General features: G+C 42.1%; 2 protein-coding genes across 2 annotated transcripts; both read right to left on the bottom strand.

The window, feature by feature from the left end:
• Window positions 1-2,370: 2,370 nt before the first annotated feature.
• On the bottom strand, window positions 2,371-13,532 carry LOC146382755 (vesicular glutamate transporter 2.1-like). The gene is made up of 12 exons (XM_084933635.1): window positions 12,937-13,532; window positions 11,285-11,540; window positions 10,767-10,885; window positions 9,743-9,857; window positions 8,670-8,757; window positions 8,387-8,473; window positions 7,751-7,893; window positions 7,513-7,662; window positions 6,045-6,177; window positions 5,848-5,958; window positions 5,622-5,749; window positions 2,371-5,273 (listed from the first exon to the last, which is right to left on the bottom strand). The coding sequence occupies exons 1-12, from the start codon at window positions 13,020-13,022 to the stop codon at window positions 4,944-4,946; spliced, it is 1,746 nt and encodes a 581-aa protein (XP_084789761.1). The 5' UTR covers window positions 13,023-13,532; the 3' UTR covers window positions 2,371-4,943.
• Window positions 13,533-14,002: 470 nt separating this feature from the next.
• LOC146382754 (succinate receptor 1-like) lies at window positions 14,003-15,613 on the bottom strand. Its single transcript, XM_084933652.1, has 2 exons — window positions 15,429-15,613; window positions 14,003-15,182 (listed from the first exon to the last, which is right to left on the bottom strand). The coding sequence occupies exons 1-2, from the start codon at window positions 15,570-15,572 to the stop codon at window positions 14,130-14,132; spliced, it is 1,197 nt and encodes a 398-aa protein (XP_084789778.1). The 5' UTR covers window positions 15,573-15,613; the 3' UTR covers window positions 14,003-14,129.
• Between the last annotated feature and the right edge of the window lie 19 nt (window positions 15,614-15,632).

The raw sequence follows: 15,632 nt of genomic DNA, 5'->3' as shown, positions 1-15,632 counted from the left end.
TCAGCCGCTTACATCCAGCTTATTTAATTTAAATGTGTCATGCGCTTTATTAATTCAAAAGGACAAATGAGAAAACTTATAATTTCATACATGTGTATCAGTTCTGTCTGTTATAAAGCACATGCTCTAAGCAAAGAGCTGGATGATTGTCTTATCCTTCCTTATTTTACATTCCATCCGTCCAGCGTCATGTTTGTTCTCCAGCAGCGTGGGGGTAACAAACTGCAGTGAGATGTGCTGAGAGCGACTGCTGTCCTGCAGCTCCTGGAGGGTCATGAAGGATAACATTCATTAAAACTCAGATCCAGCCACCATCTGGTGGTGTGAATAGGGAGTCCTCTGAGGGGGTGGGCGCAGGAGGGTAGAGCCCTCCCTCGGCACGTGCCTAAGCCGCTCCAGTCTGGCCCCTTTTGTGTTTTCAGCGATGGATCACAGAGGCAGGAGAAACCCCTCTGCACACCTGTGTCCCACTCAGAGGATGACGACGATCAGCGACCACCGTCAGCAGGCACGCTGCTTAAATGGGTTTGGTGAAGTGAAGCAGCGATTATCATCATAACATCTTAAACTAAACATCTCTGAAGGTTGAACAAAGAAAGTGGCAACAAATTTATTTCTTTGAGCGGCATGATGGATTATATAAATAAAGAAAAATTATGTGCAGAAAAGCAAAGTGAAAATAAACCCTGCAAAATATTTTGTCTCATCACCTGCAAATTCTTCCACTCTCTTATTAAGATTTCTTCCAGAGCTGACGGTGCTTTGTGAAAACACGTCAAGTATCGTATTGGATCTTATCTTCCTTTGTCTGCTTCTGATACTATATCAGCATGTATGAAGCTGTCAGTGTAATCCGATATGGAGGGGTGGGGGGTAGGGAAGTGGATGGACCTGTGATGGATTGCTTCAAATGTGACTGCACTTCCGTGGAAGGTGAAAAACAAAAGACAAATTAAATGTAGCAGTCTCCGTCTACTCCTCTCATCCTGGAAAATTCTCACCTTTGCATCCCCGTTTCTCTGACTCATTAGAGCAAATGCTATCAAATGTAATGCTAATGGATACAACTGGAAAGTACAGCAGAGATGATAGCACACCGTTGTAAAGCCGTTTTGCAGAGGGTTTCATTTAAAATCGTTTTTTTTAATATAATATCTAAACGTTTAGGAGTCATGGTGGAAACACACCAGTCTTTTTGTGTGTGTGTGTGTGTATGTTCAAATTACATATGGTTTGTAGTGGGTGCAAAGTAGTGATATATAACATGTTATTTTGTGCAAATCCAATTTGAGCCAGCAAGATCTCCATTAATAAAGCAATTAACAAGAGAGAGGAAGGTGTGTGGAAAAACCACTTGCCCCGGGGATGTGTATTGTCATGTCGGGGGGTGTTGTAAAACAGTAATTACTCCAATCCTGCCTTGAAATTTAGGCCTTAATTAATACCTGATGTTTTGGGGTATGAGGAATGTGAATTATACGTTAGGACTAAAAAAAATATTGAGAATGCAGTGTGGAAAAAGAAATTGTCTGAGCTGCAGACTAGACAGGGGAGGATGGAGCAGGAGGATAATTACATGCAGGGAGAGTCCCACAGGAGGCGTGCAACCCCGTCATCAAACACTCATTGTGGCTGGGCCTCATCCCATTACAGTCCCCCAGGAGCCAAAGTGCACCTGCCCCACAGACTGACAACTACTCAATCCCCCTCCACTCACCCTCCGGATTACACAACCAGACGAACATCACAGTGACCGAGCCGGAGATGCTGCAGAAATATAAAGAGTCAGTGATGCAGGCAGGTGAAGGCTGACAGACTTTCCACCTGTGAAAGAAATGCTGACAGAAGCTTTTTGCCCAATTACTGTGCATCCTAACGGGCACGTCACTGGTGTAACAGCCATGACGACTCCGGCTGGTTAGGCATGAGAAAACATGTTCCACGTGAATGGTGACACAATTGTGTTTTCTGTCAAATTAACGTGCGCCAAGCAGGCGTGAGGGTTAATGGTTTCCCTCCTCGGCTGGGTGAATAATCAGGGGAGAAACTGAGATTTATTGTAATTGCTCCCCCTCCTGACAGTTGGGATGATTTAGACATGAAGCTGCTTCCTGTGATCCAACCATCAATTAAGGCGGTGAAAGGCTACTGTACTCTGAATGTCCATCACGGGCAGGAAACCAGTGCTTGACACAACCCTTCAGACGTCACGCCTTTCGAACGTTCCCTTTGGGTAAGAGGAGCGCTCCAAAGGTTTCACGTGCACGAGGCTGCAGAGGTTTTCCCAGGACATTTTCACCTTGTGCTGCAGTAACAGGACAATGGAAATTCAGACACTGCCATTCTTCAAGAAGCTGATCAGACTTCTGATGATGGAGTCAGTCATTCCTTTTATTTTGTGCTTTTCATAGTCTTATACACCAATAAGCTGGAGACATACATGAATTATTTACCACAGTTATCAAGAATGCTTGCTTTACTTAGCAAACAGTTAAAAGAAAAAATCTGTTACTGTTCAGTTTATCTTAAGAGAAAGAGAAGATGAGTCAGTGTTTATAGTTTTAAAAAGTTGGCTCTGTTGATCTTTAGAGCATTTTTCTTAGTACGAGTTGATTGCTCTAATCTGCATTTTTTTCAGCAACTCTACACAGATTATCTCCATAGATATCAATATGTCACTTGTTCTAATGTCAGTGTACATTTTTATTCCTTTATGTTTTTATGCTTTAATTTTCCCTACCAGAGCTACTTATTTTATTGAGTTTTATCAGGTAAATGTTGTGACAACAATATAAATATTTTTCAACCTTAAAGCTGCAAACAGTGACTACGACTACTATTGCTCTGTATATATATGTTTTTTTATTCTAACAAAAATGCATTAATAACTACAAAGGCGAATCATCAGTGCGTTCTCCTGTTTAAATCTTTTAAACAGGAGCATTTTTTATCTTAAAATGCTAATGAATTCTAGAGCTAAACAATATTGATTCGTCTTGTGATTGGACATAATGAAGGAGCTGGGTCAATACCTTAATGTGCTACAGAGAACAGTGTTGAGCTCAAATGTGCAGAGAAGGAAATGGGTGTGTCTGAGACCGCACATTACAAACATTAAAGTGTCATCACCTTTCCTTTCCTTTTTTTGTTTTTTCCTGATCTTTTTTCCTCTGAAACAGACCCAACCTGACTCCACATCAGCTTATTAAAATCAGAAGTCTCTGCAAAGTTCGTTGTCCGTTAAATGGTGGTGGTGTGCATGGATGAAACAGTTTAGTAATGCTGTATCTCTTGCCTCTTACCAATTACCAGGCTACAGGGTCCAGTGCTCTCCCCTAGACCCCAGAGACCTGTGCCATTGATTTACTAATGAGAAACTTGGAGAGAACAGGAGATGCTTGGCAGTGATTGGAGAATTGGTGGTTAACCGATTTGACAGTCTGTCTCCAGTCAATGAGGACTAATGTATCATCCCATTTACACACGAGATAAAAATGACAAAAAATTACCTTTTTGATTACTTTTTTTTTTTTTATATAAAATGATATGAGTATTTTTTTATAACACCTTTTGACATCAACATACCTCTTCATTAAACACAATATTAGAAGCCATAAAATCACATTTATCTGTTTACATAATCTTTAGGCACAAAGCCGTAATAGCATCTTTTGGTCATCATAAACATTCTTAAATATTCATATATTTTAAACATCCTTGCAGATTTTTCATACAACAAAATGAATCAAAGTGTTTAAACAGCAAATAAAGTCAGGTGGAAGAGCCATCTATTAATCCATGTGGTCCACTCATATGCGACGATATCAATGTGTCAATAAAGTACTTTTTGGTGACAATGACAATAACCAAGGGACACCAGGGGATCACAAAACGTGGTTGTTCATACACAGCAGTGCATTCCTCCTGCGTCATGAGCACTAAAGCTGGGGTCTCCAGACACTAATTGTAATTTGTTAAAACACACACCTTAATGTTGATCATCACATGACTCCAAAAACAATTACAGTTAAGATACAGCAAGCCAGTGTCACGTTACAAAACAGAATGTAATGGGTGGCAGCTGGTACACAGAATTTATTGCAGTGCACACCAAACATCAATAGTCAATGTTTTCTGAGCAGCAGTTGCCTTCACAACTTTTTTGATTTGTCTCACGTCACGACCGGAACCTGATTATGAAAATTCCTCTTATTATTTATAATGGCAGGAGACGCTTGAATCTAAGAACAAAGCAGTAGGCTGAATGAGGACTATCGGTGGCTGTGAGGCGGCCGCGTCTGAAACATTGATCTGAGCAAAAGTCATGCAACAAACACACACTAAAACTCTACGGTTCAACTTCACTCACGCTATTTTTGTCTTATATTGTGTTACAGGCCTCACTCGAGAAGAAGAAGACCTTTTTTGCAAGCAGACGTCTCCCTGAAGAGGTACTGTCCATGAAAAATATGGCCTTTTATATTAATGTTCACACAGATCAACGACCCAAAATTCACAATAGTCTCACAGAAACAGTATGCAGGTATATACAGTACATAAAACATATTTGAGAAACAGAATCTTGTTTTTAGAATACTTTCATAGTTTCAGTGCAATCAGAGTAGTATTTCAGAGAAAGACCCTACATGATGGTCGACTGCAGTTTCGTCTGGCTTGTCTTGTTCAAGTAGATTGATGAGCTTTGGGTCCTAAATAGTACGACTGCTGTCTGTATAGTGAAGCCCTACTGTAGGTACATGTGATGAGAAACATGAGGCTCTAATGAGGATTGTTCTGCATTGCAATTAACTACTTCTTTACAGTGGCTTTTGAATCTTCTTTTACTTTAGCATACAGAATGGATTTAAACATCTAATATAATGCTTGTGCAACTGGTGATGATGAGTCTGTTTTCGTGGGCAGACTCACCACAACTGTCTGGTTTAAGAGTAGCCGCGCTGGGTGTACATCTTTCCCGCTGGCTCCTGTACGTATTCCTCCGTTTTATCCCAGTCCTGCACCCAGCCTCCGTTCAGCTGCCCCGTGGCCCCGTAGCTTTTAGCCGGACCTCCCATCGCACCGTATCCCTGGGTGATGTCGCCCGTCTCCTCTGCCAGCTCGTCCTCATCTATAAAACCGCACTTCTCTTCGCTGGTTTCTTCAGGGTCAGCCCATGGCTGTTTCTCCCCCGATGCGAAGAGCCCGTAAAATATCACGCCTCCGTAATGCACGAGAGAAGCAATGAGGAAGACATACTGCCACTCTTCACGAGTCTGGGAAATGGACAAAGGTTGGAGCCAGGCTGAGTCCCTTTGTAAAGTTTTAGGTTATATCATAGAACAGATGTGCTCTTCTAACTTGCTCAGATTAGGCAGAACAAATACGCCACAACTGCACCAGTGGTTTGCATTTAAGTAAATAAAAATATGAGGGTAAGGATCAGGCACAGAGGGGATTGGTCATATTTTGGGCAAAATGAGAGGGTTTGCTACAGTAAGGAAAGCTCTGTGATCCAGGTTTAAATGATTACACTATTAAACAGTAGACTAGGATCAGGAGATGGCTGTGGGCTTTAAAACCTCAAACAAAAATATGTTTGTTGTTGCCTGATTACGACTCACCTTGTTTTTTGTCATTGCTCCCACTATAAGAGGGCAGACCATCCCTGACAGTGTTCCCACGCCATTGGAAATGCCCATGAGGATGCTGGCATAGCGAGGGGCGATGTCTAGATGGTTCACGTTGAAACCTGCAACCAAACGAAACAAGGAGACTTCCTGAGTCTGCTGCTGATTCACATTGAGGTGGGATCAAATATGAACAATGCATCATTGTTTTAGGACTCACCTGATATTGCAAAACCGCTAAATCCCACCGCCAGAACTAAGAAAGAGATGGCCACCCCCTTACTGTGGGAATAACCAACCACTAGTAAAAGAGTAGCCTCCATGCCAAAGCCTGAAAACACCAGGAAAACAGTTAAGACATGAACTGATGAGGAGTACTTCAAAGAACTGACAAAAATCTCACGATTAAGGCCTCACCTCCACAGTTCATGATTTTGCGGACCGTAGTGGTGGACATGATGTTGTGGGTTCGCAGGTAGTCTGCTAGCTGACCTCCTAAAGGCACGATGATGGTCATGACCAAGTGAGGGAGAGCTGACAGGATTCCAACCTGGGAAAGCATCAAATACTTTTCTGAAGCAGCTCCAACAGCAGTAGAGCAGCTGTCACAACAAGAAGGGGATTCTCTCAGTCTCAGAGCAAATCTCAGCCTCTGCTTTAACCTCTTGGCTCCTCTATCACATGTCAGCAATAATTCACCACAGTAATAACAGAAACTCATCCTCAGCCTGAATTGCATCTGTCAGAGCAGCCTGAGTGATGCTTTACACTCTCGCTGGAGCTCAGAGGACTGGGGTAATTTGAGACTGGCTGCTTTCTTTTTACATGTATGACACATGAGGACAGGTAAAAACAGCAAATCACAGCATTTTCTAAAGCAAGTTGTCCCAAAATTGCAAATGTAAATATCCATTAAGCTTCAAAATCATTGTTTAATGTTCTAAATGTTCTTTTTTTAAATATAAAAACAAAATATATTTTGTTTGATATTGTTCTTCAGCTAAACGTACAATTATACACGTAAGTCTTCCATTCCAGCCTAATTTAACCCTGGGGTGACAATTATTAATACAATCTAAAATGCAATAGTACTTAAAAGAAACCAGGAACAAATGTTGCACCTTGAGGCAACTTTTGTTGTGATTTGATGCTATATGAATAAAACCGCATGGCTTTAATTACATTTATGCCATTTAGACCCAAACTTTCTTCCTAGGATGCTTCTTTTAAACTGAGTTATTATTTACTTAGCTGCCAAAGGGAGTCGTTAGCGGCTGAAATCTAATCAAAGAGGTTGATGTGCCAAGTAGGGTATAAAAAGTTTTAAGTACTTTATGGCTGCTTTAAACACCTTTGCCCCTCTGTGACTGAAAACTATAATGAGAGTGAACTAAAATAGTAAAAGCTGTGGGTGAAATTTTAAGCCCACAGCTTTGTGGGTGAAAAGCTAAAGGAAGCCAAAAATTCTCTGTAGGTTTCTAAGTATAAACAAAATCTTTATTATTGTCACACTGTTTTAATATTTTCATCCAGTTATGTTAGTCTAACAAATTTCAGTTATGGCCAATTTGGTATGTTTATCCCAGTGGTTCTGAAATCATGGGTTGAGCCCCACTGGTGAGGCATAGGGTCACTGCAGTGGCTGCATGGTGAACCCTCTTTTTGGTTTCCGGAGTTGGGATACCTTTGTTCAGCTAGAAAATGAAAACATTTAGTCTTTAAGAATAAATACATGACATTAGATGGCTGGCATAACAACAAAATGGACCTGTTATGCCTTTTTTAGAAGCAATTATAGCATCGTGTTTTTTGGAAATTTGATGGTGAGATCAGATGAGACATTTTAGGCCTAATAATAGACTTTATAAAGCATAAATTTACTCACCTTGCTGATCTCAAAGCCAAAAACTTCTTCAAAGTATGCAGGCTGACTGATGAGAAGCAGATAAAAGGTCCAGCTTCTGCAGAAGTTGGCCACAATGATTGCATAGACAGGCATAGAAGAGAAGAATTTCCTCCAGGGAGTCTTGAATTTCTGTTGAAACAACGTGACAAATGCTAAATCAGCCTGAGCAGTGTTTGGTGTGGCATCAGAAATCAGAAGATACAGACTGAGCACCCACCTCCATCGCGCCCATGAGCTGGGCACTTTCGCCAATGCTCTCCTCGATGTAACGGCGCTCCTCCTCGGTGATTGTTGGATGTTCTGCCGGGCTTTCATAGGACACCAAAATCCAGAACATGTACCAAAATATCCCAAAGGATCCTGAACAAATCAAACACATCAGTCATTTAAAAAAAACTTCAGATGATTCAGATCAACAGAACGTAAAATTCAAGCGGAGATTTAGCTGCTGTCAAAATCAGAATACAAAAGTCTGAAGTTTGGTTAATTCTGTACAAAATAATGGAAAACAAACATATACACTATCTGATTTAATGGGTTAGTTATAATAATGCTTGGGCTTATTTCAGAAGTTTAGAGAGTATATATTAGTTAGATAGTTGCATGCATAGACAGACATGGGAGAGGCAGTGAACTGACTCACCGGTGTCAGTTATATAACATTGACTTTGTAGACTTTGCTAACTTTATCTAATAAGCCCACATGAGACTGTAGCAGCACAAGAAAAATGCACAGAATTGAACTGTATGTCATTTATGGCTACGAAAAAACCCAAATGTTACATTATTTCTACCTTTACATGGAACAGAGTGTCCTTTTAAGGTGAAGTCAGTCAGATAAAGCAGTACTTACCATACACATAGAAGACAGAGGACCATCCAGTATACTGGACCAGGATCCCAGCCAGAGGCATGGCGATCACTGCGCCGGCGTATGATCCTGAAGAGGACAAATTGTCATGACTGAGCAGAAAGCGATCTGTGCTTGTGTTTAGTTACAAAGGTGTTCACTTCTTGTTTGCACACCTTTTAGGCACGGTGGTATGTAACCCTAAACCTGCACTCAAGTGTATAAAGTAACGTGATGATGCATGATAATAATGAGCCAATCTTGTTTTTGTGTGTCTGTTTTGTACCACAAAATGAGATGGTTGCCAGGCGACTTCTTTCCAGCGGCGGAGCCCATTTACTCCAGATCCCGTGGCAGGCCGGGTAAGTCACTCCCTGTATGGTGAATGAAAAACACAACATTACAGCAACAGTAAGATCAGACAGCGATTGTTTCCCACCAGCTTTAACATACTTGTTTTGACAGCGTAAAAGCACAACATGCTTAATTTGCTAATTTCATCAACACTGTAGCTGTTTTCACACTTAATGAAAATATATTCTGCTTGATTGACGCCGTCTCTTCTTTTTTGCCAGAGACTTACAAGTCAAATTGCAGTTAATAACAAACAAACTGGCATGCACTGTAGCTGATCTTTCTAATAGAGACTAATGGCTTAGGTGTGAGTCAGTGCAAATTCAAGCTGACTGCCCACTTCATGAAAAAAAAAAAAGAAGCCCTGGATTGTTCCCATTAAATCTTCATTACACACTAAGTGGCATACAATCAACTATTGATAGACACAAATTGCTGAGGCTTGCAGTGGGAGACACCCTGAAATGCTAATGTTTAATTTGTAGTAATAAGCCATGGCGCTGAATGCAGGCAGCTCCCTCTCTGAATGGTCATGAGCAGCAACTGAAACTACAGTTTGGAGCTAAACAAAACAACAAAAGAAGATGACCTTCAAACTAATAATAGCGTCTCTCCCTCTGAAATCATTCCCCTTCTTGAGCTGCAGGAGCCGCCCGCATCAAGTGGTTTTTATCTCTTTTGTTCATTGTGTTTCTATGTGAACATGGAGCTCTCTAAGCCAGGCAAGCCAGTACACATAAGCCCTGCTATTCAGGGTTTTACTTTGTTTGACGATTGTGTACTAATATGTGTACAGTATAATGAATAGAGCTTCCTTTTTTTCCAGCAGAAATCCAAATAGAGAGCAGCAGGCTTGAATAGAAACAGAAGATTGCTGTAAAACCTGGCTGAAAACAGAATGTCAGGACAATTTCATTAGGAAGGGGTCAAACTCAGCTCCTGGTTTGATAATGAGGCATCATCCTTGAGTGTTTTAAAGGTCAAAACCAAATTGTGCATCAGTACCTCCACCAACCCTTGTAATATCCTCACAAAGATGACACATCCGTAGTGGACCCGGGCGGCAGAGGGAATGAACATGTTCAGGGTAGATGTCAGCACGATGGCAGCACCAAAAACTCTGGATAAACAGAATTACAAGATTATTTGTCAAATTTGTATCAAAATGAAATCTGTATGTGACTCAAGGAAAAGAAAAGGGGGGTCTGCATCTTTTTGATCAACTGCAAATATCAGTAAACAGTAGACTGAATCCTATATTTTAAATTTTTATAATATAGTGGAAGAATAAACACTCATAATCAAGACAAACCAGTCCTAATTGGGTGCCACACACACAAGCGCGCACACAACAGGCTGTTATTCGGTTTCCAGGGGAGTGAGGACAGGAGGTGTTTGCAGCAGAAGGCGTCAGAGGGCTCAGCTGACTTGGTATGATGAAGCTCTTCAAAGATTCATTTAGATTCAGTTTTAACAATCCTGTAATGTTAATGTAATAAGGACCCATGCTGCGAGCTTAGCGCACTTTATTTTTCCTTGCATCTCCTTCTTTCTGCAGTATCTGTCTACACTGCGCTCTAATATTGATCGACAGTTTAACTGTTAGTTTTTTTTAAAGAATGATCGTTTTGTATATTTATCTATATTTCAGCCAGTCAGCCGCTAATGAAATAATGAAATAATAAGGTATAGAAGTGGGACGCGGTGGTTGAAATCACGCTACAATCTTTGCTTAGAAGCACTTCGCACACATGGCTTTGGCCGGTGTGGTTGCCATGCCTCTGAACATAAAGGATTAGACACGGTGGTCCCGTGGGAGCTCATTAACATGAGGAGGCACGCCTGGCGGGCATCAGCCAAATCCCCAGTTTATCTGCAGGTTTCTCCAAACCTACTGGTTTGCCAACAAGTCTGCGCACTAAATTATACCTTTTTTGTTCGTAGATACAATGGGAAATCAGTAGGAAACCGATATTTCCTAAATATAATCTCCTCCAAGACCTAACTCAAAAAATGTGTATAGTTTTACCTGTTTGCAGCCAGCCTGGAGGAGATGTACCCTCCTGGAATCTGAGTAACTATGTAGCCCCAGAAGAAGGAACCGTGAATCATCCCCACAGTCTCCGGGTCCCAGTTGAATTTCGCTTTCTTTCAGGCACATAAGAATAAAAACAAAATTACGTCTCTTTTAATTCGCTGTAGTTTGTGTCGCAGTGAGATCACTTTTTCGTTTTTTTCCCTAAGTGGTAAGTGTTACAGGAGAGAAATATCTGCAGGAAGATGCATATAAAATGTAATGCTTCGCAGTGAAATTGACCTCTGTGATTATCTAAATTGATTTAAAAAAAATCACAATTTCCAATAAATTTACAACAAAAAAGCGCAAACTATACTCATTTTGCTAATTACTCTGTTAACACATGAAAGGCACTTGAAAGGGACACCAGACTCAGTTCTATCTCACCACCTATCACACATAAGAGGGTGGGGTAGGGTGGGGTGTAGGATGGGGTTCCTGGTGAATGAAGAGGCGGGGTTTACAGGCACCTCTTTGATGATTATCTTCCCGTTTTGGTGGATTGTGCTGTTATTGACCATGCTGACGATGGCCACACCCAAGTTACACCGGATACCGAAGGAGATGCAGAAGCCGAGCCCGCTCAGCATAGCGATGATGTATCTGCGCGGCAGCCCGAAGCACGTGCAGTCACACAGGGGCGTCTTCCGCTCCTCGTCCGCTCGCGGTCTCCCATCCTCCGTCAGCTCGATCGCTTCACCTGTTTGCTGCCGCTTTTCGAGTCTCCTGCATTTCGATTATATAATACTCATTTTTTTTAGGTGATTCATATGTTCAAAGCCGGCGTGAAGGGATGATAACAAAGTACCAGCCAGATACTGTGTTTAAAGAAAGAAAACAGTATTTAAAAAAAAATATATATATATGTATATATATATATATATATATATTTTTTTTTTTTTTTTTAAATGGATTTTTAAGCCAGATCAGCAGAAATAATTCCCCTGGAAATACCCAACACTGCTTCTTCGCGTTTATGAATGAGAATTTCATTTCAACTCCAGGCCCTGTCAGTGGCTCTAATTTATTCTTTAATCTGACACAGGCCTCCAAACGCCTGCACACTCTTCATGAGGGGGGAAATATCCTGTTAAAATTTTTTCTTGACTTGTTGAAAGGAAAGGATGAATGGAATCGAGGAGAAAAAGATGACCTTCATACCGCATTGCAGTATTATCTGCATCAGCGCTGTTTGCAGTTAAATTTCGCCCTATATATGTTTTTTATTAAATATTTAATTAGCTGCCATAAATCCGGTGTAGGGATTTCGCTTTGGCTCCAATTCGGGAATTTTCACCGAAATTTAAGGTGGATTTAAAAACCCTGACATGCGAAGGCCTCATCCGGTGAAATGACTGGCCTAGCTACAGCTTAAATCAAACAGATTTGAGTCACGTTTTTTTTTTCTGTGCTACAGCTTCTAAGAATCATTTTAAATAAACGAATAAGGCTCAAAAGGGTTCCAAACATATGCAGACCCAGATTAAAATCTTCGTATTTCTTTTGGAATATTTGTCGAAGATTTGTTTTTTCTGCCATAATATAATTTATGTGCATTCCCAATGAGAATTAAAAAGAAAAAATAAATAAATAATAATTCGCTTCTATTCCACCACATCCTGCTTCCCTGCTCCAAATCTAAACGGGTGTTGTTTCCTTTGTAGTCAGCCATCAGTTTCACCCGAGCCACGTTTCATGCAGCTCTTCGTGGCCGTTAAAGAATATAGGAAGTCAGTTGATATGAAGTTCATCTATCTTGAAGTAATACAGATGAATACGTGAGGTAATAGATATCCTCCGACCTTGTGTCACGACTCGTTCTGTTTCATTAATTATTAAAAACACCCACAGCTGCTGGTGGAGGGAGACCGTCCTCCAGGGAAATATCTGATCCTTAAATATTCGGGCCACACGACCCTGTTCGTGATTCACCTCATAAAGATGAGATTTACCTTTTTTCTTAAAAAAAAAAAATGTAATAATTGTAATGCAGTAATAAGCACATTCAAAGCCAGTGCACGTTTTCTTTGTCTGTGTCATCTAATCATTTGGACGTATTTTCTATTTTAATTGATCCTTCCAAAACTAATTCTGCGATTAAAAGAGATGTACAATTTCTTACCTGTACAGAGCCCCGAGGGCCTTTCCTGCCATTTGTTTCATCCCCTCTTTACTGGTGGGGAGAGCTTTCTCCTTTCCTGGCTCCATATCCAAATTATCTTCTGAAAACAATTTCTACAATACTATAACAAATATAAGTGCAGCATTAAAAAGCATATTGTTAAGATATTAATCCAGAAATAAGGCGCCTATTTCTCTTCAGCGAAAAGCATGTGTCCAGTAGAAACAAACTAAAAAATAAAATAGATGCGCCAGAAAAAAAATGGAGAAAGACGAGAGAGGCGTTCAGTTTGAAAGGGTTGCTTTCACAGTCACAAAACAGCAGTCAAATAAGTCCGCTTTTGCCTTGCGCAATGTTAATCCGTGCAGTGCCATCTTAAGATCCAGCCCGCGATAAGAAAAAGGCACCACCGAAGATCACAACTTGGATTCTATTTTTCTCCTTTTTTATTGTTCTATTATTTGAGAAACTGAGGTGGGATTGTGGAGAGCTTGAGCCGGCGGAGATGATCGGAGCTCAGGTCTAACCTGAGGTGGGGGAATCTCCGGTGTGGGTGCAGCTGGAGGAGGTTTCAGCACCGCGGACAGCGCACAGCTCATCTACCTGTCAGCAGCTCCGCGCAATGCCCCTCCTCCCTCCGCTCCCACCGCTCGTCTCCTCTAATTCAATTACAACTTCAGATCTGTTAACAGCTACGGCTGTCAACTGCATAATCGTTCCCCACCCTTCCCTATTTTCTAATTCAGGAGAAGATGGTTTCAAGATGATTCCAGACAATTTATAAAAGGGCAAGCTCTCGAGCACTGGGCTGGTCTTCGTCGGCTTAAATCTGAGGCTGAGATAGTTTGTGAAAAACAAAACATGCTGAAAGCCTTGCTTTTGCTAAAATCCAACAAAGATATCAGCTCACTATTTGTATTTTAATTCATTTGTTTATTTAAAAGATTTGCTATTCACGCACGCAGAACCAGAAGAAAGTACAGCACGCAGTCAACCACGCAGAGGCAGTGTTGTGTAAGAAGCAGAGCAACCTTCACAGATAACAGACAAGATAAAGGAGACCAGAAACCATTGTTCTTTGCAGTGTATGTATCCGATATTGCCACTTAAGAAAGGGAGGGGAGGGCTCACGGCAGTTTGTGATCTCTGACACATTTACACAAAAAAAGAAAAACATTTAATCAAATTCCTCATTAAGGTCTAGGTGCAGGCAGTGCGCGCACAGATGCAACACTGGACACCTCCTGCCTTTTCCTAAGGTTCATCTGGGTCCCTTTAGATGTTGCCTGCATGCGTGGACAACGTGGAAACATGTCAGCAATCGTGCCGTAAAACTCATTCCTAAACTGGCGTCCTATAAGGCAGCTGAACAAGGGGTTAACGCAGGTAATGAGGCCGCAAATACACATCTCCAGGACGAAGGCCGTGTCTGCGGGTCGCCAGGAGGCGGGGCTGTCGGGGTAGATCGCCCGTATCACGACGGCAGCGTTGCGGCTCAGGTGATAGGGCAGGTAAAACGAGGAAAATATGACTAGCACTGCGCCCAGCAGCCGCCTGAGCCGCAGCTTCTTGTTGAGGTGATCGGGGTGGAGAGGTCGACGGCGAAGCTCTCTGATGCTGCGCAGGCCGCAGTAGCAGATGGCGAGCAGCGGGAAGAGGAAGCCGATAATGGAGCATATGAGGGAATAAGGGAGGCTCTCCCCTGTTTCACGTAGCAGTACGTACAGGGTGCACACGGTGCGGTTGCTTCCGGGGCAAGTCTGGATCAGAGTCATCCGGGCAACAGGTATGCTTAGGAGCAGCGTGGCCGTCCACACGGCCGCGCACAGCAGACAGGCCTTCCGCCGATCGAGCAGCACCAGAGAGCGCAGTGGGTGTACGATGGCCAGGTATCGGTCCACACTGATGCAGGTGACGAAGAAGATGCTGAGGTAGAAGTAGTTGTGGTAAAACATCCTCACAGCAATGCAGAGCGGCAGCCCCTGGTTCCAGTACATGTGGTTCAGATGGTAATGGATGAGGAAAGGCAAGGCCAGGAGCCAGGAGGTGTCAGCTAAGGTCAGGTTGAAGAGGAACACCGTGCTGCGGGTCCATCGCTGCAGCCGCAGGGCGAAAACCCACAGGGAGAGCAGGTTGAGGGGAAGCCCGAGGATAAGCACAGTCAGGAAGGAGGCGGGCATAATGTAGAGCTCGACCACAGTTAAACCATGATGGGTGTCCAGATCACAAAGGTCTTCCTTTGGAGTCTGGATGACCACAAGCACAGTGTCCAGCTCATTGGCATTTAAATACATCATCATCTAAACCATCAATCAGATTTGTTTACTGGGCTCATATACAGAATCTAGGCTACACTAGAAGTATTCATCCTCATCGAACAACATGATAGTCATATAAGGCGTAATCACAGAGCTGAAAAATATTTCAGTTGATTCACAGTTTCATCTTTAATTGATACACATTTAAAATCACATTGAGTCTTTACAACCTACCTGAACCGGACTGTTCCCCATGTCTTTGTTACAGTAGGATCTGCACAGTGCCAAGTGAAACAACCCTGCCAACATATTTTGGTGTAAAACACACCCACCAGTGCGAGCAAACACTGAATAGTTATCAGTGCTCTCTCCGGCCATCTGTTCTGTGAGAAGCAACGTTGATGTCCTCGGCACAAGAGCTGCTGGTCGGCAGCGTCG

The sequence above is a fragment of the Perissodus microlepis genome, chromosome 7 (assembly GCF_051167445.1).
Source record: "Perissodus microlepis isolate ML-2025 ecotype Zambia chromosome 7, ASM5116744v1, whole genome shotgun sequence".
Classification (NCBI taxonomy): Eukaryota; Metazoa; Chordata; class Actinopteri; order Cichliformes; family Cichlidae; genus Perissodus; species Perissodus microlepis.
This window is presented reverse-complemented; position numbering and strand designations above follow the sequence as displayed.

Bases quoted from the DNA above. Each gene is read 5' to 3' on its own strand.
- LOC146382755 (XM_084933635.1), bottom strand. From the start codon at position 13,022: ATGGAGCCAGGAAAGGAGAAAGCTCTCCCCACCAGTAAAGAGGGGATG. The intron at 9,858-10,766 runs GTAAAACTATAC...CTGTTTATCCAG, and splicing joins TCCAGGCTGGCTGCAAACAG to AGTTTTTGGTGCTGCCATCG. The intron at 7,663-7,750 runs GTGGGTGCTCAG...TTGTTTCAACAG, and splicing joins AGCTCATGGGCGCGATGGAG to AAATTCAAGACTCCCTGGAG.
- LOC146382754 (XM_084933652.1), bottom strand. From the start codon at position 15,572: ATGGCCGGAGAGAGCACTGATAACTATTCAGTGTTTGCTCGCACTGGT. The intron at 15,183-15,428 runs GTAGGTTGTAAA...GTGGTCATCCAG, and splicing joins TGGGGAACAGTCCGGTTCAG to ACTCCAAAGGAAGACCTTTG.